The sequence below is a fragment of the Micrasema longulum genome, unplaced genomic scaffold (genome assembly GCF_059751315.1).
Source record: "Micrasema longulum isolate JH-2025_06_02 unplaced genomic scaffold, ASM5975131v1 h1tg000576l, whole genome shotgun sequence".
NCBI lineage: Eukaryota > Metazoa > Arthropoda > Insecta > Trichoptera > Brachycentridae > Micrasema > Micrasema longulum.
In genome coordinates this window covers 178,222-198,336 of record NW_028277772.1, presented here as the reverse complement: position 1 = coordinate 198,336, position 20,115 = coordinate 178,222, and the positions used below count along the sequence as shown (strand labels likewise).

At 34.1% G+C, this 20,115-nt stretch overlaps 2 protein-coding genes across 7 annotated transcripts in view; one reads left to right on the top strand and one right to left on the bottom strand.

Moving 5' to 3' along the window:
* LOC148280477 (uncharacterized) overlaps positions 1-12,986 on the top strand; it is a 35,585-nt gene extending 22,599 nt beyond the window's left edge. For 4 of the 6 annotated variants that reach the window (XM_088228311.1, XM_088228309.1, XM_088228310.1 and 1 more), the window contains 10 exons: positions 3,487-3,618; positions 4,459-4,614; positions 4,962-5,510; positions 7,390-7,618; positions 8,492-8,755; positions 10,523-10,638; positions 10,951-11,038; positions 11,559-11,700; positions 11,833-11,900; positions 12,028-12,986. In XM_088228311.1, the coding sequence (XP_088084437.1) occupies positions 3,487-3,618; positions 4,459-4,614; positions 4,962-5,510; positions 7,390-7,618; positions 8,492-8,755; positions 10,523-10,638; positions 10,951-11,038; positions 11,559-11,700; positions 11,833-11,900; positions 12,028-12,410 (2,127 nt within the window). In that variant the 3' untranslated portion in view covers positions 12,411-12,986. Of the gene's footprint in view, positions 1-210; positions 352-3,486; positions 3,619-4,458; positions 4,615-4,961; positions 5,511-7,389; positions 7,619-8,491; positions 8,756-10,522; positions 10,639-10,950; positions 11,039-11,558; positions 11,701-11,832; positions 11,901-12,027 lie in introns of those variants that run through there. The other 2 variants (XM_088228312.1, XM_088228313.1) reach the window with 2 other exon arrangements.
* A 3,434-nt stretch (positions 12,987-16,420) lies between these two features.
* LOC148280476 (ATPase inhibitor mai-2, mitochondrial-like) lies at positions 16,421-19,440 on the bottom strand. Its single transcript, XM_088228296.1, has 3 exons — positions 19,239-19,440; positions 16,998-17,130; positions 16,421-16,800 (listed from the first exon to the last, which is right to left on the bottom strand). The coding sequence occupies exons 1-3, from the start codon at positions 19,292-19,294 to the stop codon at positions 16,669-16,671; spliced, it is 321 nt and encodes a 106-aa protein (XP_088084422.1). The 5' UTR covers positions 19,295-19,440; the 3' UTR covers positions 16,421-16,668.
* Between the last annotated feature and the right edge of the window lie 675 nt (positions 19,441-20,115).

The following is a 20,115-nucleotide window of genomic DNA, read 5'->3' as shown; positions in this document are numbered from 1 at the left end:
CCTTGTAGAGTTAAAACTTTGAATATGAAAATTTGATAATTTTGTTTGTTGGTTCACTTCACCGTAATGGGCTCAGTTATTTTAATGACTTATTTAAAAATGAGTAGGCGAGTAATTAAAAAATGTGTTAGTAAATTCATAAAAGATTCATTAAACGGTTAGTCCTCCGCTAGTCTGTAAAGAATAATTTGTTTCAATGCTGATATTCAGTTTGCTCCCGGGATGATGGTGGGGGAGGTGGCTCCCCTACCTTCCCAACCCCCCGCCCTCCATACTCAGGTATCCCCACCCCTCTTGTACTTTCTCTTTTAACACTCCGTATTCATAGTCACCAACTGGTCCGATACAACACTGAATATACATCAAGGATGCTTAAATCAAAGGAATATGTTTGTAACAATTACAAAAAAGATCTGCAGACCCTTCCGGGCCAATAAAATTATTATACTTTAGAAAACTGGCAAGTATTTAATAGCATTTTAATTAAGACTTTAAATTTTGAAAAAAATATGCTTAAAATCAGAGACTTAGGCTGGGAATAGACGTCGAATAGTCTAATCCGACTGTTGGAAGGCATTCACGCCATGAATCTGTTGAAACTGTGCATACACATGTAACAGGGCATGTTACTTTTCAAAGTCAAATTTTTCTAATAACTGTAGAATCTATTTTATCGTTTTATCAAATATGAGCGTCGTAACCAGTACGCTTACTCATACCGGAGCTCCAGCCGATCAGAACTCTTCTAGAGCTCCGGTATGAGCAAGCGTACTGGTTGAAATGCTCATCTTCGATAAAATAGATGCTATATTTATTAGAAAAGTTATTCTTCGAAAAGTAACAGCTAACATGACTTGTTACACACATCGGATCCGACAATCAAATCCGACATCCAACTAGAAAACGTTGCCCGAGCTTCGCCGATTTTATTACTGATTCGATTGTCTGAAGGTGCGCGGTTTCTACTTTTACATAGAAGTTAATCACATCAGATTTTTTCCTATTTGTCAGTTTGCAAATCTACTTACTTTAAAATTATCACTAATTTTCCCTCTGCAGGTATAGAAAGTCTCATGCGTGACAATTGTGTCTTGTTTTGTAAGGGATAGTGAAGTAGTTTGGTATATTTCAAATAGAAATGATTTTCCATGGACCTTCTTAAACTTAAGGGATGAATACGATAGCGGTGTTTCTTCTTTTGCGTAAACAAATATACAATCGCTAAAAGTTCTGTGGTATCTGTGTTCACTTTCGCAAGTTTTTGTTCGTATTGTACACAACTAGAACACTAAGTGTTTTGCTAGACAGATCAGACATGAGAATCTGATGTGTATTTTTTTTCGGATCCAGTGGTCTGATCAGACAATCAAAGCAAAATCTGACATTTATTCATATCTTAAAGGAGTTTATTCTGTAATTTCTCTCGAACATGTTTCGAATCAAAACGTCATAGAGTACAAGTCAGATTTTATTGGCTTTCAAAGCTGGTGTATTAACATCCTTTATGCTCGCGTTGGAAGGAAATCTTGTATGGAGCGTGGTGTACATTCGTATGATACCCAACGCAAATCATTTGAAATGATTTTAGTACCATATTCTATTTATTTAAACGTCCCCTTGATACATATTGACAATGGACCCGGTGGGATTATCGATTTGGTGAATATTTATATAGTAATCAATGTTGTTTTTTCTCAGTTTCGGTTTTATACTTAACAAATATTTAAGGGACACTAAACTAATGTATACTTTTTAAAATAAAAATCTGTGTTTATTTAGCTGATGATGCAATTATTAAGTACAATATATAATGTCTCATTTATATTGCTGATTATGAACTAGGTGGACGTACATACATTTTAATTACATATTTTATAGGCGAAACTTACACAATCTTGTAAATGCCGAACATGTTAATTTTGCATCTATGGTCGGTAATTTATATCTGTTATTTTAAACATTTACTTAATTCATTAATTATATTTATGCCATAATGTCATTCTGTAAAAATATAATTATGTAGATGTTCATCTAGTTCTTGATGTGCTATATATTGACAAATATTTAAAATTGACAAACTGTAAAAAATAATGAATTTTTAAAGTTTTTTTATGTAGCCAATTAGACACAGCACTCACATAAAAGGGAAATATCACTCACTACGAATACCGATAAAAATATTAGAAATGGATTTAGAAAAATTAATTGTATTTTCAAAATCAATATGAATATTCTGAAGAAATGTTTTTATACATAACTTTAGAAATTATAAAAATATATGTCGTTAGAAAAACGCGACATGTCTGGTATTGATAATTGTGATGTCAAGATTTGTGATGATGTTCTATAAAAATTTACATGTTTGCGGGAATTCAAAATTACAAATTTTAAAATATTTTTAAAAATTTATAAGTATCAAAAAATTTTTTTTAATTGACAATATTTTATCAAATGTAAAAAAAAACATGATATTTCCCTATTGTTTTGGTTATTTTTATGTTGGTATGATAGTAAGGTTTAGTTAAAATTTACATATGTTTTTTAATTTAACTTCTCAGTGAAATTTGTTATTAATATTTTTAAGGGCTTATTAATAATGCACACACATGAATTTTATGTTGCTGTATTTTTGTTAAATGTTTAATCAAAATGTATTTAACCGAAATATTCTAGCTATAAGTTTTTAATTGTGTATATTGTCTGATTTCTGGCACAATTTGGTAACTACATTTTACTCGTGAGATATTGCACTTTTAAAGTAAAAAGCTCATCCCAAATCGACAATTGAAATAAAACTGCGAGCTGAATATTGTAAAATATTCTTTTTTTTTTAATAAAGATTATTTGTCGCCATTTATGTAGACATCTCATTGTTCAAAAATGTGTAGTTACCAACTTGTGCCAGAAACCCGACGATATGTTCTAATATGTTTTCATTTGGTTTTTGATGTACTGCTTTACCAATATTTTACCTGCAATATCAACTATGATTATGCATATATTATTAAAATTAAATTGATTGAATTTCATCACTGAACCAAAACTTTTCTCCTTCCATCAAAATAGTTCTTTATCAGCAGATTGAACTGTAAATAGTGGAATATTAATATAGCCTCTTGGTGTAATGGTCTGAATGTTTAACTACCATGCATGAAAACCTGGGTTCGACTCCCAACAAAAGCGTCATGAAATATAGAGGTGTATTTTTTCCCCGGTCCAGCCTGCATCTAAAGCAATTGGTTGATCATCTTGCCTTGAATGATCAAGACACGCTGCAATTGGGATAATGCCATACCCACCATAATACGTTGCGTATAAAATAAGAGGACAAATATTATTAAACTTTAGGTGTAAAAATATATATCATATATATTATACGCTCCTATATAAAGGATTACAGCATATTTAGTAGCAGGCAATATACAAGATGTCGCAGCTTAATTGCTAATGTTTCTCTAGAAATCTCATAAAAATGGTATATTATAGAATGCCCTGAACAACTCTGGAATGCTGCAGAACAGCCAATTAATGGGGGCGGGTAGCCTCCAGGGGGCTACACTACACACGGCACAGGGTCCCATTATGGCCCTATCACAACCTCCCATCATGTCGCCACAGGTAAGATCGCCCTATCCTTGCTCACGTCTTCAATTCTTTCTTCCATTATTTTATTTTTTAAATTTATTTGTTTTTCCCACTTATTTATTTATTTGTAATACATTATATCAGTGAGCAGTGAGCTCCCATATAGGGACAAAAATGCAAATTCTAAGGAAATATTTGAATTTTTTACATTGAAATATTGAAAAAAATATTTCTTATCTTTAAAACAGTATTTTCGATGTAAATAATACATAAAATCCGTAAATAGATAAACATGTAAAAAGATAGTTATGATCCATAAAAACAACATACCATAAATATTTTGTCATTCCAATTTCACTGTAATCGAACTTTTAATAGGTTATTTTTTTTAATCCAGTACATGCATATAATATAAGAAATGTAATTAAAGTTAATTATTAAGTACGTACATTGGTATTGTTTCAATAAATGTTGCCAATTCCCACTGGCCCATAGGCATTTTCCGATGTATCAGATGCATATATGTATCTGTAAATTGATTGCAATTAGTTTAAAAAGTAGAATGAATAATTGATTTTTATTTGTGAATTAACGTCGCATATTCCTCGGCCTTCTCTTTAGTCCGGTCAGTAATCCATTTCAGAACCGGAGTGTTGAACCTGCTATGTAAGTTCTCCACACTCTATAGTTTTGGCGTTAGTACCATTTATGATTTCCTTTTTCATTAATCCAGTTTTTATTTTTACCTTTGTTTATTAATGAGGTTGTGAGCTGTTTGAACTGCATGTCCAACAGGTAACAGGCTTTCGGGAGTAACACCGAAGTAACATTCACACCGACCTCTGTTTTTGTATCTTATATTAATAATTGTAGACAAGAAGAAATGTAGGTGCCCCCTCCCCCCACAATACTGCGGTTGAAGCCACCGATGACAGTCCTAACAGCTGTGACCAGGGAGTTAAGTCCGAAGCTAATAGGTGGACAGACTCACACCGATCCTTCTCTCCCCTTCAGAGATTTAGCTTTATGGTAACAATACACACAGAATTACTATAGGTTGATCGTCATAAGAACATGTATGGAAAGAGATAGAAAAGGCAGACGCCGGACGGTCAACAAACAAAATAATCACCGTGCAAATTTAGAGACAACATTAATATTCAAGTCCTTTTTGCTATCACAATAGTTATTATAAATTAATTATCTGGTAGTTTCCTTATCGTTTTCCCTGACATACCATTTTAAAACAAAATATAATGACAACTGCAATCTGGTGGGACCACCCTTCCTTCTCTTTCTGCGCATCTTCTCACGACAGTTGGGCTAAAAATGAATTATTTAATTGTATGATGGCGTATTAAATATTTGCTCGATAGATGAGCCAGACGGGCTTGGCCTCGCCGCAGGGAACACTCCAGCCTCCACAGAACCCCATGAATGTACTCGGGCAGCAGACACAAGCCGTCATGTCGCCTCTCCAGTCTCCCGCTTCCTCTCCGGCCCAGTTGCAGCAGCTCAACCAGCAGATGCAGCAGCAAATGCAACAACAGCCCCAGCAATTGCAACAGCCGCAACAGCAAATGCAACAGTTGCAACCTCAACAGCAATTGCAACAACCTCAGTTGCAGCAAACGCAACAGCAGATGCAACAACCCCAGCAGCAGCTCCAGCAGCCTAATCAGCAGTTGCAACAGCAACCTACTCAACAGCAGTTGCAACAGCCTAATCAACAACTGCAGCAAACAAACCAACAGCTGCAACAGCAATTGCAGCAACCTCAGCAAGTGCAGCAATTGCAACCGGTTCAACAGCAGCAGATGCAGCAACAACAGACCCAGTTGCAACCGATGATGTCACCGGACCATCAGCCAATAATGTCCCCCGCTCCTGCCACTACGAATGTAAAAATTGAATCAGATTCAAAGGTATTTTCCCAAACATTATACACTATTTTTAGTAATAATATTATTATTTAAAAATAAATATTATTTAAATTTATTGAAGGGAATATGGAAGTCTAAGCATTTACAGAGTAAATGTAAATGCCCAGACATCCATATTTCTTCTCAATAATGTTTTTTCCTCTCTGTTGCAATAAATTTAAATATAAATATCTCCCTAGGGAGGAAATCCAACCAGTCTGCAAGCATTTGGACATACTCAAACATTGTTGAATTAACTCCCTAAATTAAGTAAAAGAAGAACTATAAAAAATTAAAAATTGTTTTCAGGCGTTGCCTAGTAGGTGATTTGGTTCAGCCGGATGAATCTTACCCACACAATAAAGGTTTCAGCTCCTTTACTTCACAAAAGTCAACAGATGGAAGAGTTGAGGAAATGTGGATGTTTAAACATGGGCAGAATGGTGAATGTTACACAGTGTGTAAAGTGGCCACCTTAACCAGCCACTGACAGGTCATAAGCCCTGTAAATGCCTAGACTTCCATATTCCCTTCTCAATAATGTTTTCCCTCTGTTTCAATAAATTTCAATATAAATAACTCCCTAGGGAGGAAATCCAGCCAGTCTGCTAGCATTTGGACATACTCAAACATTAATGATTATGATAAAATTATAAATAAACTTATCAATGAAACTTCTTGGTTTAGTTTTACTTTTTATTATTTTGACAAACGAGCGCTTTCGCCTAAGTAGGCATCTTCAAGACTGGTGAATTGTTTACAACATTTACAGTTTTTATACTATTCTTAACATATTTTGGAGATAAGATCAAATAAGTATTTTAACAGGGAATATACTAGCAGAACATTATTTACAATGTACATTTAAAAATATCCTAATGATTTTTTTGGAAAATTGCATTTCTTAATTTAAAAAATAATTAAGATTAAAAATAGGTTTGGCCAACAAAACTATATGCACCAGACACGGACTAGGGAAGCGGCTGGATAGGGGAGAGGTAGGGGTTTGTGGAAGGGATGCTAGTCTGAGACATTAAGGATTGTTTCCATTTTTCAATAATAACAACAATTTTTTTTTCCATATTTAGTCCAACAAAAATTTGCCATGTTCTTCTGAAGTTTCGCCGTCTGGCCCTGAAACACCTCATTCTTCGTATTTGTTTTCTCCTTTATTCCCTCGATTGAACACAAATAGAAGGTGGTGTCGAAAATGCACACTTTCATGTACTTGACATTCCATTGTGAAGGCTTGTAATTACAAGGATGAAAGTAGGCTGAATGCTGTCGAAATGCGATCTCTCAGGCGAATCTGCGGTAAAACTATGTACGATAGATATACAAATGTCGAGATCCGTACATTATGTAAGGGTGAGATAAGCATTATCTGAGAAAAGAAAGGAAAAGAGCTCTGCGTTGATTTGGACATGTCGAGCGAAAGAACGGCTATAAATATTTACAGTGTGAATGTTGATGGATGCAGAAATAGAGGAAGACCGAGAAAGGCATGGCATAATCAAATCCAACAAATACTTAAAGATGGACATTTGAAAAGTCAAAATAATCGGCGCGCATGCATGAGAAGATGTATGAATGTAGAGGAAGCTAGATCTGTATCCTCTCTGCCTACCCTTATAGTGAAACGGCGTAATAGTTTGTAGTTGTAAAAGTAAATACAATATCTTGTAGAGCAGAAATTTTTCTTTCGAATGACCTCTACCGTTTTGTTTTACTTTTGGTGTGCATTTTTCAATCTGAAAAAAACCTAATACAATTATTTATTAGCATTGAACATTCAATCATCTTTATTTGAATGATTCATCTTTAGACAACTCTGCCCTTTATTTATGATACTATTTTACTCACGGTGTTCACTGTATTTAAGATTATCAGTATCGGACAGACCGTGTTGGAGCCCGGCCTGATAAGCTACGAGGTCCAGTCCATTAGTGATACGATGAGTGGGCCCAACACCAACGCTAGCCAACCCGCCATGTCCATCCTCCACCTGCCCCTGACCACCTCCATCTCGGGTTCCGTGGTGGCCGGTGCGCCTATTGTCTCCATAGCGCAGTCACAGACCCAGACAAACACCACACCTTCCAGTGCGATGGGTAAATTAACACTAAATTGTTTATTATTATTTACTAGCAGACCCGACAGACGTTGTCCTGCCCAAACGTTGGCTTGCCGGCTATTAGCTGGTTCAGCAAACGTTTCGATATTAAAATTTTCGATAAACTGTATATTAAGTGACATTTGACATTGAGTTTAATATTTCAATCTTTTTGTTTTGTCATTGTGTGATTTTCTGTTGTCCAAAGCAAAATAAAAAAGAGTGCAATATCTCGTTATTTATTTATTTAAATGTACAATACATCACTACTGCCAATTACAATGTACATAGATTATATATGTAATTAGGTATCTAATAAACAATAGTAAACAGTGAGGAATAAGTCAACTTGTACATATATATACATATATATATATACATAATTAGAGAAGAAGAGTCTAAAACTGGTAATCCCACCGTGGAAAAGATCCACATCTCTCGGTAGGCTGTTCCATAGACCAATCATTCTCCTCACAGGCATCAACAACGGTAAATTTGTCCTGCTTTCTGGAAGAACAAATTATCTGTGTTGCCTAGCTCTTAAATAGTTGCTCGGTACATATAATTTTATGAGCTCCGAAATGTTGGGATTGTAAATTAACCCGTTCAGAAGTTCAAAGGCCATCATAAGCGAGGCAATGCTCCTTCTGGCCCGTCTGGCTACAGCCTTATAAAATCAAGCAATCTCTGCCAGCGCTGTTATTCCGAACGCTCTCGCGGCCGTAGAAAACAATTTCATAGCGCGTATTTAGTGTGTGAGTAATAATATTGGCTTTTCTTCTTGTTGTAAGGACAACAACAATGTTACGTGACGACAAATTATTAATATTTGGTCAAAACGAACCGCTCACATGATAAATCTCACTTACAGATATGGAAAAGAAACCAGATGTCCTCAGTATATCCACCAGCACGTCTACTGTGTCCGGTGGGGATCTGGATCCGGGGCTGGAGAAGGTGGCGCGGGAGTTGTCGGTTATGGTCAGCTCCAAGGTGGAGAATCCAGAGTCACTGACCAGCCCGCCCGGCCTCCCGGACAGCGGGAAGAAGACTGAAGCAGTAGCTAGCAACCAGGCGCAATTCCAACAAGTCCAAGCTAACCTAAATGTCATGAATCACGTTCCGACATCCATAGGTAAATTAAATAGAGAGCTAGAGAAATTTTGATAGATCAAAAAGTTCTTATACTAAAAAAAGGAAATACGGATTTTTTATGTGTTTTTACTTATTTATTGTTTATTTGGATAACAAACAGCTACACTGCTATCATAAGCAAAAAGGCAGTTATTTGCTAAAGGTATTTATCAACTTTATGCTAATTTGAGAAAACTGTAAATTGTCATAAGTAAAAACATAGTATGACCATGGTTTCTAAAGCATGAAACCTGTGTGTGTCATACCTACACTGAGTTTTTGTTTTTGGATCTCTAGATATTGTATTATTGCTTGAAAAACTTGAAAACATTATATTGTTATTTTGAAAATTTCTTGTAGAAAATTCATCAGCATCATTCCCTTTCCGTAGGGCACCGCATTGGTATACCAATCGCAGAGTATCTTGATCATTTTTGTTACATGAAGGTAAGATGATCAGTCTTACGTTCCAGGTGCCAGTCAACCATGTCGGGAATGCGCTGGTCACTACACCACGAGGCCGACAAAGAACATTACCTCATTTTGTGATTTTTGAAAAAACTGCCTTTTTGCATATGATAGCAATAAAAATATAATACAGGTAACCTCCGTTGATCACGACCCCGGTGAGTGCGGATTTGTCATAATGCGATATTTTTCGCAATGTAGTGACGTTCTTATTCTTAGAGGTGGGGGTCAGTGCTGTGCAAGCTACCGACGTCACTGCGACCTGTGAAGATCTATTGTGATGAAAGGAAACCAAAAATAATCTAAATGATAAAAATTGGTGGTAAAATTACAGTTGTAGGTAGGGATTTTCAATTGCCTGAGTCTACAGTGCGATCAATTGAGAAAAAAAAAGCGAGAAGTTGTTTTCAAAGCAAGATCAAGCTTGCATTGCCTTAAAATTAAATTAAAATCAGCTGAAAAATATCCGAAAGAGTTCTGTGAAAAATCCTCCGTTGATCGCGAAATTTCGCTTATCGCGGCTATGTCCAGAACACATACCCCGCGATCGACCGGGGCTACCTGTATATAAAAAACAAAACAAATAAGCAATTACAGGTTTTCACAAGTAGCACCACAGTAAGATAATATTATATTCTCCAAGATAATAGTAATAAGCAGCGAACTCAATCCATAAGAATAAAATACATATTACTCGGAAAACAAACGCTGCGCACTATTATGATTATTCCCAAATTCCATATTTGATGAGTAAACAAATGTGAATTTTGCCTATGAAGATGAAACAAGAGTATGAAGAAGAGCGTTATTTTTAAGAATTTTTGGAGAAATATTAAAAGAGCTTGGATAGTAATTCACCATCATCATTCCATGTCCACTACCTAGTTGGAGCATATGGTGTCCACAAAGATCCTCCAGGCATCTCTGTCGGCTGCCAGCTCCTGTGCATCCTCCCAAGTCAGGCTCGCGTCCCATAGTTCTGACATAAACTGCCGACGAACAGTTAGCAGTGGACGTCCAGGACCTCGAGAACCTGATGCCTCGTAAAGTAGCCAAGCGTGGTTAAGGCTCTCGGGAGGCATCCGCAGTACATGGCCAAGCCAACCGTATCGACTCCGCTCGATGACAGTTGTCACCGGACTTTGTTGCGTCCGTTCTTATTATGGATAGTAATTCAAGACAGATAATCGTTGGACTAAGTTGCTTCGCATAAGAGCACCGTTTTGGCAGCCCTCTTGAGTAAAGCAGATGGCCTTCATTGGAGAAGTGTCAAAGGTAGCTTATATTATTTTTATTGCAGGTTTGCAGAACTCCAGTGTATCAGATAAGCGTCTCCCTAAAGCTATGGTGAAGCCAAACATCTTGACTCATGTCATTGAAGGGTATGTCATACAGGAAGCATCGGAACCGTTTGCGGTAAGTGCATTAGCCATTGTATTTTACTAATTATTTCCTCTAAAATAAACCTGTCAATGTGAATTTTGCATAAATACTAAGGCCATTGACATTTCATGTTTACCTTTTTTAAAAAAAATTCAAAATGATAAATAAGATGTGACATAAAGAAATAAAATTGTTAAATCAAGGAACATCAAAATATAACTTTACTTTGGTAAAAATATGTACACACATTTTTCATAATTTCATTTTTTTCTCACGAGGCAAACAAAAATACTCGCTTATTGAAAATAATAAAGACAAAACATTAATAGTTTCACAATATTCCAGGTGAACCGACCTTCGCGTGAATGGACAGCCGAACGGGAACAAACTGCACAAGAAAATAACAGAGATTTACCAGGTTCTCAAGACAGGGGTAAATTTTAATATTTATTTTACTTATAATTATTCTTCATTATTATTGAAATTGAAAAGGATGTTTGATTAGAGTGTATTTATGATTTATTTAAACATGTTCCTGTAAATAGAACAAAACTACATTTCAGTCCTACATCATCTCAATATCCATAAAATCTTAAAATTATAACTTTATAGTCTTGTTTTTTTTATTTCGGTATCTACATACACACTAGTTTAATTTTTCATAATGAAATATTCTATTATTTTGGTACTTAGACTACATTTTCAGTTTCCACCTGATAGTTCTATATTATAAATCGGGTTGTGGTCCTGTGGCTAGTGTCTCGGACTCACGGACCACAGGTCCGTGGTTCGAAACTCACTCTATCCCAACTCGATTCCATTTTCTAATAGTGAGTTATTTACAACTCGTTGAAAATGGCCGTCAAAATTAAATATTTGGGTTAATCATAAAAACGCAAATATTTAATTAAAAAAAAAAAAAAAATTGATTTATGGTACTGTTTGAATTTTAGGGAGAAAGATGAACATCGCATCTAATGCGGGCATCACCGGCGTCCAGAGAGTTATAGAAGACAAGTGCGAGTACTGTGGGAAGTCCCTGAAGAGGGCCAAGAGGTTCTGCAACAACACCTGTAGCCGGAGGCATGATGCCAGGTAATAGTTTAAACCAAAGCAGGTTTCTCTAATTGAGAATATGTCGATTTATGAAATATTTAAATAGAAAGATGCTAAATGTAATTAAAAAAAGAGTTTTTTTTTATTGTGTATCATTTGTTGTATTTTTAGAAGAGGATCAGCCACTGGTACATCAGTTGATTCTAACGAAGAACTGGGAGATTCAGAGACACAAGATTGTAAGTAGCTCCTGTATATTATCTTTATCCATACGCATTTCTAAATATTATTAGAATACTTTCCAATTGAAAGACTACTTACATTCTCTTTACTCGCAGTATAAATTAAGGTTTTTTTCTTTCTTAGCTGGTGGTCCAGAAGCGAAGGACCTTATTAAAACGTCCCCGTCATCAAATACCGAAGATGCTTCGAGTAATGGCAAGGAACCTCACGCAGCGCTTAAATGGAATGTAAACCAAGTGTCAGAATTCATCCGAAGTATTCCCGGGTGCGCTGTTTACGCTGAAGAGTTCATTCTTCAGGAAGTAGACGGTGAAGCTCTCATATTAATCCGGCCCGAACACCTCGTTATGGCTATGTCGATGAAATTAGGTCCAGCGTTGAAGATTGTGGCTTCCATAGACTCTTTAAGACCCGATAAGGAAGATTCGGAAGAGCGGAAAAGGGCTGCAGCGCAACAAGACCCCGTATGGCCAACCAGCCCACATAAGAAACTTAAATTCACTTAGTATTAATTAATCTCTGTCATAATTACGGATGCTGTTGTGAAATCGTGCTCGATAATCGTACGCGCTTTGAAATTGGTAGTATAGAACTGAGGTAGAATATTCGTAAATCACTTACTTTAGACATAATCCGAGTTTCATGAGCGACGTCTGAATACTAGTTACTGTTAAATTTCGAGAATTTATTTCTTAAGCTAATTATTTACGTAGCTCTTATGTGACATGTGTCTTATGGACACAATCGCTACTCGTTCTTGTGATTAACTAACTAGTTTATCTTGTGATGATTGTATTTTATTAAACATATCGCTGCTTTGAAAGTACAGTGAATTGCTGGAAAAATAAACCTACTGGAGATTGTGGGTAATAAAATGCAGCGGTTAAGATCGCTATTTTCCCTAGACTGGTGTACAACTTTGCTTCTGCCGTTTTTTTCAACCGCTACGTACTGCTAAAGCCATGTACAGGAAAACGCCGCAAGCAAAGTTGTACACCCAATAGTTTGTAAACATTTCTTTGTATTGCCGCGAGAATGAATTTACTTTTTCCAAAAATATCTGAACAGCCAACAAAAATAAACAATGAAAAGATAAAGGCCATAATAAAGAGAAAAAAGTATCTATGAGTGCATTATATTCATTCAATAAGTCGAGATTTGAAACAGCATTCTTAATTTCATAACCATGCGTATGTACAAATATATTTTAAAATCCTGTAACTTGTGAAGAAATGTATTTGAGATTGTTTGTAGTGACTCTGCTTTGTCATTCTGTGAGAATTTAGAGCAGCGGTATGTTTGGATTAAATAGCAATATGAATAGCTATACATTAGAGGGCACCTGCCCTGTGACATGTGCCAATATCATGATTACTAAAATGTTAATTAAAATCTTTTTATACTTGCGTAGTTTATTTGCCTTACAGTATAGTCTTGATACCTGCTACAGAAATAAATTAAAGAAAATTGTGTAATATTTTATCAGTAATACCTGGCTGGAAACCTGATGGCTACCTCAGTGGAGAACATTATGTATGTATGGGTAGTATGAGAATTGGAGATGTGAAGGTAAAAATAAATACGTATGTATACACATTTTAATCAGAAAAAAAAAAAAGTATTATTTCATCGTATGTCACATAAATTATTTTGTTATTTTTTTTCATTTATTTTACAAACAATTGTAAGCCACAAAATAGCTTTTTTTTTTAGTATTTCTGAATCCATTTGTTTTTTATAAGAATTTTTAGAAAAATCGGTTTTGGATATCATATGATCTTAATAACTCATATCTCCAAGTAAAAATTAATTTAACAATGTCATTTTATGCGTTGGAATGATTCTACAGATTATGCGGTGGTAGAAAATTATGAAGTTCTCATTAAATTAAATACTAATTCTAAGAGCAATAATGTAAATTTCTTAATGTTTTTGAAATTGTATTTAGATGTCGAAGGAATATGGCGCTCTTTTTTATAAATCATTTATTTTGTGCATTTATGTGTGTGTGTATATGATATTTAAAATGGTGATTAATGAATTAAACATGATATGTAAAGGAAACATGTGATGTGTCATTGTACTTGAGCCTTATTCAGTGTCTTTGTCTTTCAATTCAGTATTAGAAAGTGATCAGCAATACGATTTTCTATTTCTACTGTTTCCATCGGAAGTGAAACAGAAAGGATAGCGGTTACTGGCGAAGTATTACTGTCAATGAAATTACTCAAATCACGTATCAAGATTTTACAGTATTCAAAATGAACACGTCATTGTATCAAGTATTTCTCAAAATAGTCTTTATTCTTTTAGGTGAAAATTACCTGTGATTAAGATGAGATACGGGCTGTCATTTTTAAGAATAAAGGGTGCTATACAAATCAAAACAGTGATACTTTTTGTACGTTCAGTATATATATTCTTATATTATAAAGAATTCTTCAGCTGTTACAGCTGCAATCGTTCCAATATTCATTTAGAAACAGAAATAATCAAACTTAATTCTACTACTCAGGCCTATATTTACATCTAAAATAGTGGTAACTATTTCTGCTTTTTTTAAATATCTATTTCAACAGCTCAACTCGATTCTAAGATTACATATATGTATCGTATAATATATTAGTTTAATGAAAAGTCCGGAGCATAGAACAGTTTCACCGTGTTCTCAAGTTATGTAGACGTGTTTCGCCACAAAATTTTAGCTGTAAGCGATATCAATCGGAAATCATGAAGTCGTCATTAGGAATTAATCATATTCGAAATTAGGCATATATTATATTTACAATTTGTACATTTATTTTTTGCCGTAAATTATTTGTCGTCATTTTATGTAATGTGTGTGTTGAATGATTAATGCAGTTTTAGTATGTAAGAGTGATTTTCTCAAGTTAGATAAATATACCATTATACTTGTATGTAGGCAGTTACCAATACCCCAACATGATTTACAGAATGTTAAGTTCATCCTTTAGCAAAACTTTGCCGGTTTTGGTCAAATTAAATCTCACAAATGAATAGTCAATAAGGATATGTTTGGAAGATGCATCGTGGATTTCTTTAGACTAGTTAGGGTTGGACGTATAATGGTTTCTATCGGTACTTATCATTGTGAACTGTTGAAATATAAATATTCAGCTTACCTGCCATGTTTCATTTTGTATGGTGAAATGACTAGCGAGTACTGAATTTGGACCTTAAGTTATATGAAATTAACGCATACTCTACGATTAGATTTAATAAAGAATTATTATTTGTTAGAGCCCAGCTGGCAATGGACTTGAATTCACATGTATTTGTGTTTAATTTTATTTTAAGATTGACGTATTGTTGTTAGATATAAGTTTCGTGTAAATATTATGAAATAAAACTTTTTTACAATAGTAGACATAAAATTTAACTCGTGTGTTTTATTTACTTTGTATTGCAATAAATATTACAAATCAGAATTTTGTTATATTGGCAGTGAGTGCACATCCGTTAAGGTGACAATTCGTCATTCTTACTGCATATTTTTTATTTATTTATTATAATATATTAATTATCATTGAAACTAAACACTACCTCCTCATCCAACCCCAGGAAGAACTTCCTGACAAACCTAGTCGTGGAGAAATGGAATGGCCTTCCTGAGAATGTGATTGGTGCTAGTTCAGTTATATTCAAAAACTGCCTAGATGCACACTTCAATTTATAATGTTTAATAACCATGCACACTTGGCATAATAATATGTAACATGGAAAGAAAAGGAACACCTGTATACAAACAGCCATTCAAAGCCGAAACCTAACCAACCGAGCAAGAGGTAACATGCAGTTAACAGATAATTACTCCTTTGAGGCATTCAACCAGTTCAAGTACTTAGGCTCTCTTCTCACAAAATGTAATGAGGAAACAACAGAAATAAATAAACTAATATCGGCAGGCATCAGAACATATTACTTCTTCCCGCAGTGTTAAAGTCCAGAAACGTCCATAGAAAAATTAAGATTACTCTGTACAAGACCATTATTAGGACTATTGGCGTACGGATGCGAGGTACTGACACTAACAGTAGTCTGTTAACACACTTCGATGCATGTAATTGAATTTACATAGGCGATTTAAGGGTTCAACAATGTTTGAGTATGTCCAAACGCTTGCAGACTGGCTGGATTTCCTCCCTAAGGAGTTATTCATATACCCCCTAGGGAGGAAATCCAGCCAGTCTGCGAGCATTTGGATACCCCTAGGGAGGAAATCCAGCCAGTCTGCAAGTATTTGGACATACTCAAACATTGTTGAATCAACTACCTGCTAAAAGAAGTATAAAAATTGAACATTTGGGCAGAATGGTGAATGTTACACAGTGTGTAAAGTGCCCACTTAAACCAGCCAATGACAGGTCATTCCATATTCCCTTCTCAAAAATGTTTTCCCTATCTGTTGAAATAAATTTAAATATAGATTTAAGGGTTAATAAAATATGCCTCCAAGGAAATGTGGTCAGGGAAAACTACAAAATAAAGATGCGGATGTATTTTATATTTTTTTATTCAATGCAATGTATGAGCAAGTTAAAATAAAATGTAAATAAATCAAAATATTATATCTATACTAATATTTTGTGATAAGTGTCTCAAAAAATATACTTCTTAATTGGAATATAAAGGAAATTATGTATTAAGAAACAAAGTCTATGAAACATGATGCTAAAAGCTTTCTAGTAAATGATTTAAACAATAGAATACCATCTAACAGCTTTAGGTAAATTTCAGAGAAGATTAATGTTTTTCCAAATCGGAAATCCTCTCCTTGTGTCTTTTGAGGGCTTCCTGGTGGCGTTTGATCTGCTCCTCGTGGAAAGTTATTTCCTTGGTCAATCCTTGTTTCATTTCTTCTATTTGCTTCTTTTGCTGTTGAACAATATTTATATTAATACTTCAGATGGTATAAAAACTAGGTATACATTTTGTTATGAACCAAATAGAATTATAATAAAGAGATTAAATATTAAAATATAATTCCACCAATAAATCTCTATCTATATGAGATATATTTATTATTTACAATTAATATATATATATTTTTATAATTCATGATTGTATTGAACCTGGTTATAGAAGTACTGATCTTCACGTGCCGCTTCCATCTTCCCAAAGGAACCTCCTGCATCCCTGATTGAGCCACCGCCGCCGCCCCCCTTACCAGCCCCTGAACCTGGCTCCCCTAACCCCGAAAACATCCTGAAATAATAGAACAATTCTAAGAGAATAATATTCATGAGGAGCTAACCATTTGGTTTAAATATTCAAATAAAGGCATGCATAACTTTTTTCAACATGTGTTATTATTTGTTATTTTTTTGCGAGTAATTCCATCAGCCAGCCGCAAATGAAATGATATAAATTACTTTTACTGAGTGTTTCCAGTTGACCCTGTCGTAAGATACAAATATAATAATGTATTTCGAACTTACTTCCAACTAAACTATGGTATTTTGTTGCTCACTTACGCAGTATTTTATTTATTTGTTTAGGTATAAGTAAAATTTGAAGGTCTCTCAAATCTATTAATAATAATGTTATTCCAGCTTGATTGGGCGTGTAGTGCAATAAACCAAACAGCCACATAATAGTAATAATAGCCATTAATATTTTTTTAAAGTATCACAAGTTAATGGTCTTAGAATCCTTTTCGATGAAAGTCTTACTTTTATTCCTCATATTGATGAAATTTTTAATAAAGCTATGAAATGTTTAAAAAAAGATTTCAATTCACTCAAAATGCTGTTTGTTGCATTAGTTCGTAGTAATCTAGAAAATAATTCCGCGAGTTGGTCTCCATTTTATATGTCTCACCAGAATAAATTGGAAAAAGTTCAACGTAAATTCTTAAGATTTATAAATTCTAAACTATCGATTCTTCTCGAACAAATTATTAATTTAAAAACATTATCCAGTGGAGGGGCAATTAGTGATTTGATGATTTTGTATAAAAATTTTAATGGCTGGTTGGATATCCTTGATTTAACAATCTTCATAAAATTTTATGTTCCTATAACTCGTACGCGACAAACACAGGCAGCGCTTTTTATATTAACAAATCTAGTACTAATTATTATATTCACTCGCCTTTTCAGAGATTACAAAAACTTACCAATGAATTTAGATCTATCGATATCTTTTGCTGTTCAATATCGAAATTTAAAGAAAGTCCTTTATTAATGGTAGAATAATTTATTAGGTCACTTAGCCAATTTGTGCTTGAGTCCCATTATTGTTTTTGTGCTTTAATCTATTTTATTATATTTCCATTTGTATTTTTATGTTTAATTATTATATAAATTATTACTATGCAGTTTGAAGTAGAAGTAGCAGTTTAGTTAGTTTTTTTGCAGTTTTAATACTTACCATGTATATTTTTCATAAAATAAAGGCCCGCTGGGGTGTTTAAAATGAATAAAACAAAATAAACAGTAACAAAGCAGTAATTAGGAAAAAATAAAGAAAAACATTATTCACATCAAAATTAAACAAAATGATAAAACAAATAAAAAAACTAGATAAAATGATTATTTTAAACACCTTTTTTTCCAGAGTAAGTCATTTCTTTCATACATAATATTTTCAAACAACCAAAATCATAAGCAAACGAGTGGAGGCATATATTTTTTATGAAAATATATATAATAGTTAAATAGGTATAGGTACTTGCTTCAATGTGCAGACTTCTTAGTAGGTACTAGGTACCTAGTACCTAACTACAAACATTTTCTAATAATGAAGTGTTCACAAGAGGTCTACAAATACCAACTAGTTATAGTTCTACATTATCTCTGCCAATACCTACTAGGTCCAAAGCATAAATATGTTTTATATCTCAGATTTATTACCGCAATGTTGATTATCAACTCATGATTTGAGAAATATTTTTTCATATTCCAGGATTTGCAAAAATTTTTAATTTATAAAGACAATGTCAAAATGTTGTGATTTATTTTGAGGTTATGTTTTCTTTATTTATTCATGTAAGTAGGGACAAAACTGGGACTAGACCCCAATATAGTGATAGCATTAATGATCTATTTTTACATGCACCATGCACCCAACTGCACGCACCGTAGGCAAGTGCAGGGCGAGTGTATTGATGCATATAATATTCAAGAATAGCTCGATTTGATGGGTGCGATAAAATGTGGTAAAAAAATAGTTCGATTACAAGCGGAATCGGAATAGAAATCAAACGTTTGATTTCTATTCCGAAGGTTTTTTATCAGTAAATGGTTCTCGATGATTATGCAATGATGGAAACGTAGCCACACAGAAATCGGTATAGAAAATATTGGTTATACCTGACATTATTAATAACAGGGTACATCCTGCTGGAAACCCTGGTAATATTGCTCATCTTGAATGATTCGTATATTTGTAAACTGGGCCAAAGTCAAGAGATTTTAGTAAATGCGCAAAAACCTGTAGAACGACAGCAATCGAATACCGGGCGGCCGGCCTTTTTTATGTTAAAACTGCCATCTATTGCAGAATATTTTAAGTGATATCTAATTCTAATTCCAGCAGGGATTCAAACCTCTATAAAAATGAGGTAAAGTGGACAAAATAAATCAAATAATAGAATATTTTTTAAATTATTACCGTCTTTAATCTAAATAAATTTATTCAAATTACATACAACTATAAAAACTATTCTTATAAATTGGAAATACGCATTGGCATAATATTCAGAAATAAGTTACTACGTATTTAAAAACATTATTATTTTTAAATACATATGTATATTCATTGATATATATGTATACATTGAATGCAGTACTAAGCGCCCGTTTTATGTTCCATTCAACCAAGTTCCCGAACCTAATTTGTAGTCAGTAAACGAAAAGCAGCGTATAAAGGCGCGACGTGTTTGAATTCATGCGATAAACTGGCATAGACAGTTAATGTTCACGCGACAGCGCTCATTTTTCGGAAAATAATTTTGAAATATCGTTATATAAAGCATCATCTCTGTTTAATTATACCTCAGTGAGTATATTGTACTTTCAACAGTACATTTCGACCACTGACATATTAATACATATAAGCGTCCTCATTGAAATATTAATACTCATGGACATGCCCTTTAATTATTCTGTTCTGCTAATAAGGCGTTCTATTCTCTCTACCTACACCTAAAATTGCAACTTTTTAAAAAAAGAACAACTCAAACCTGAT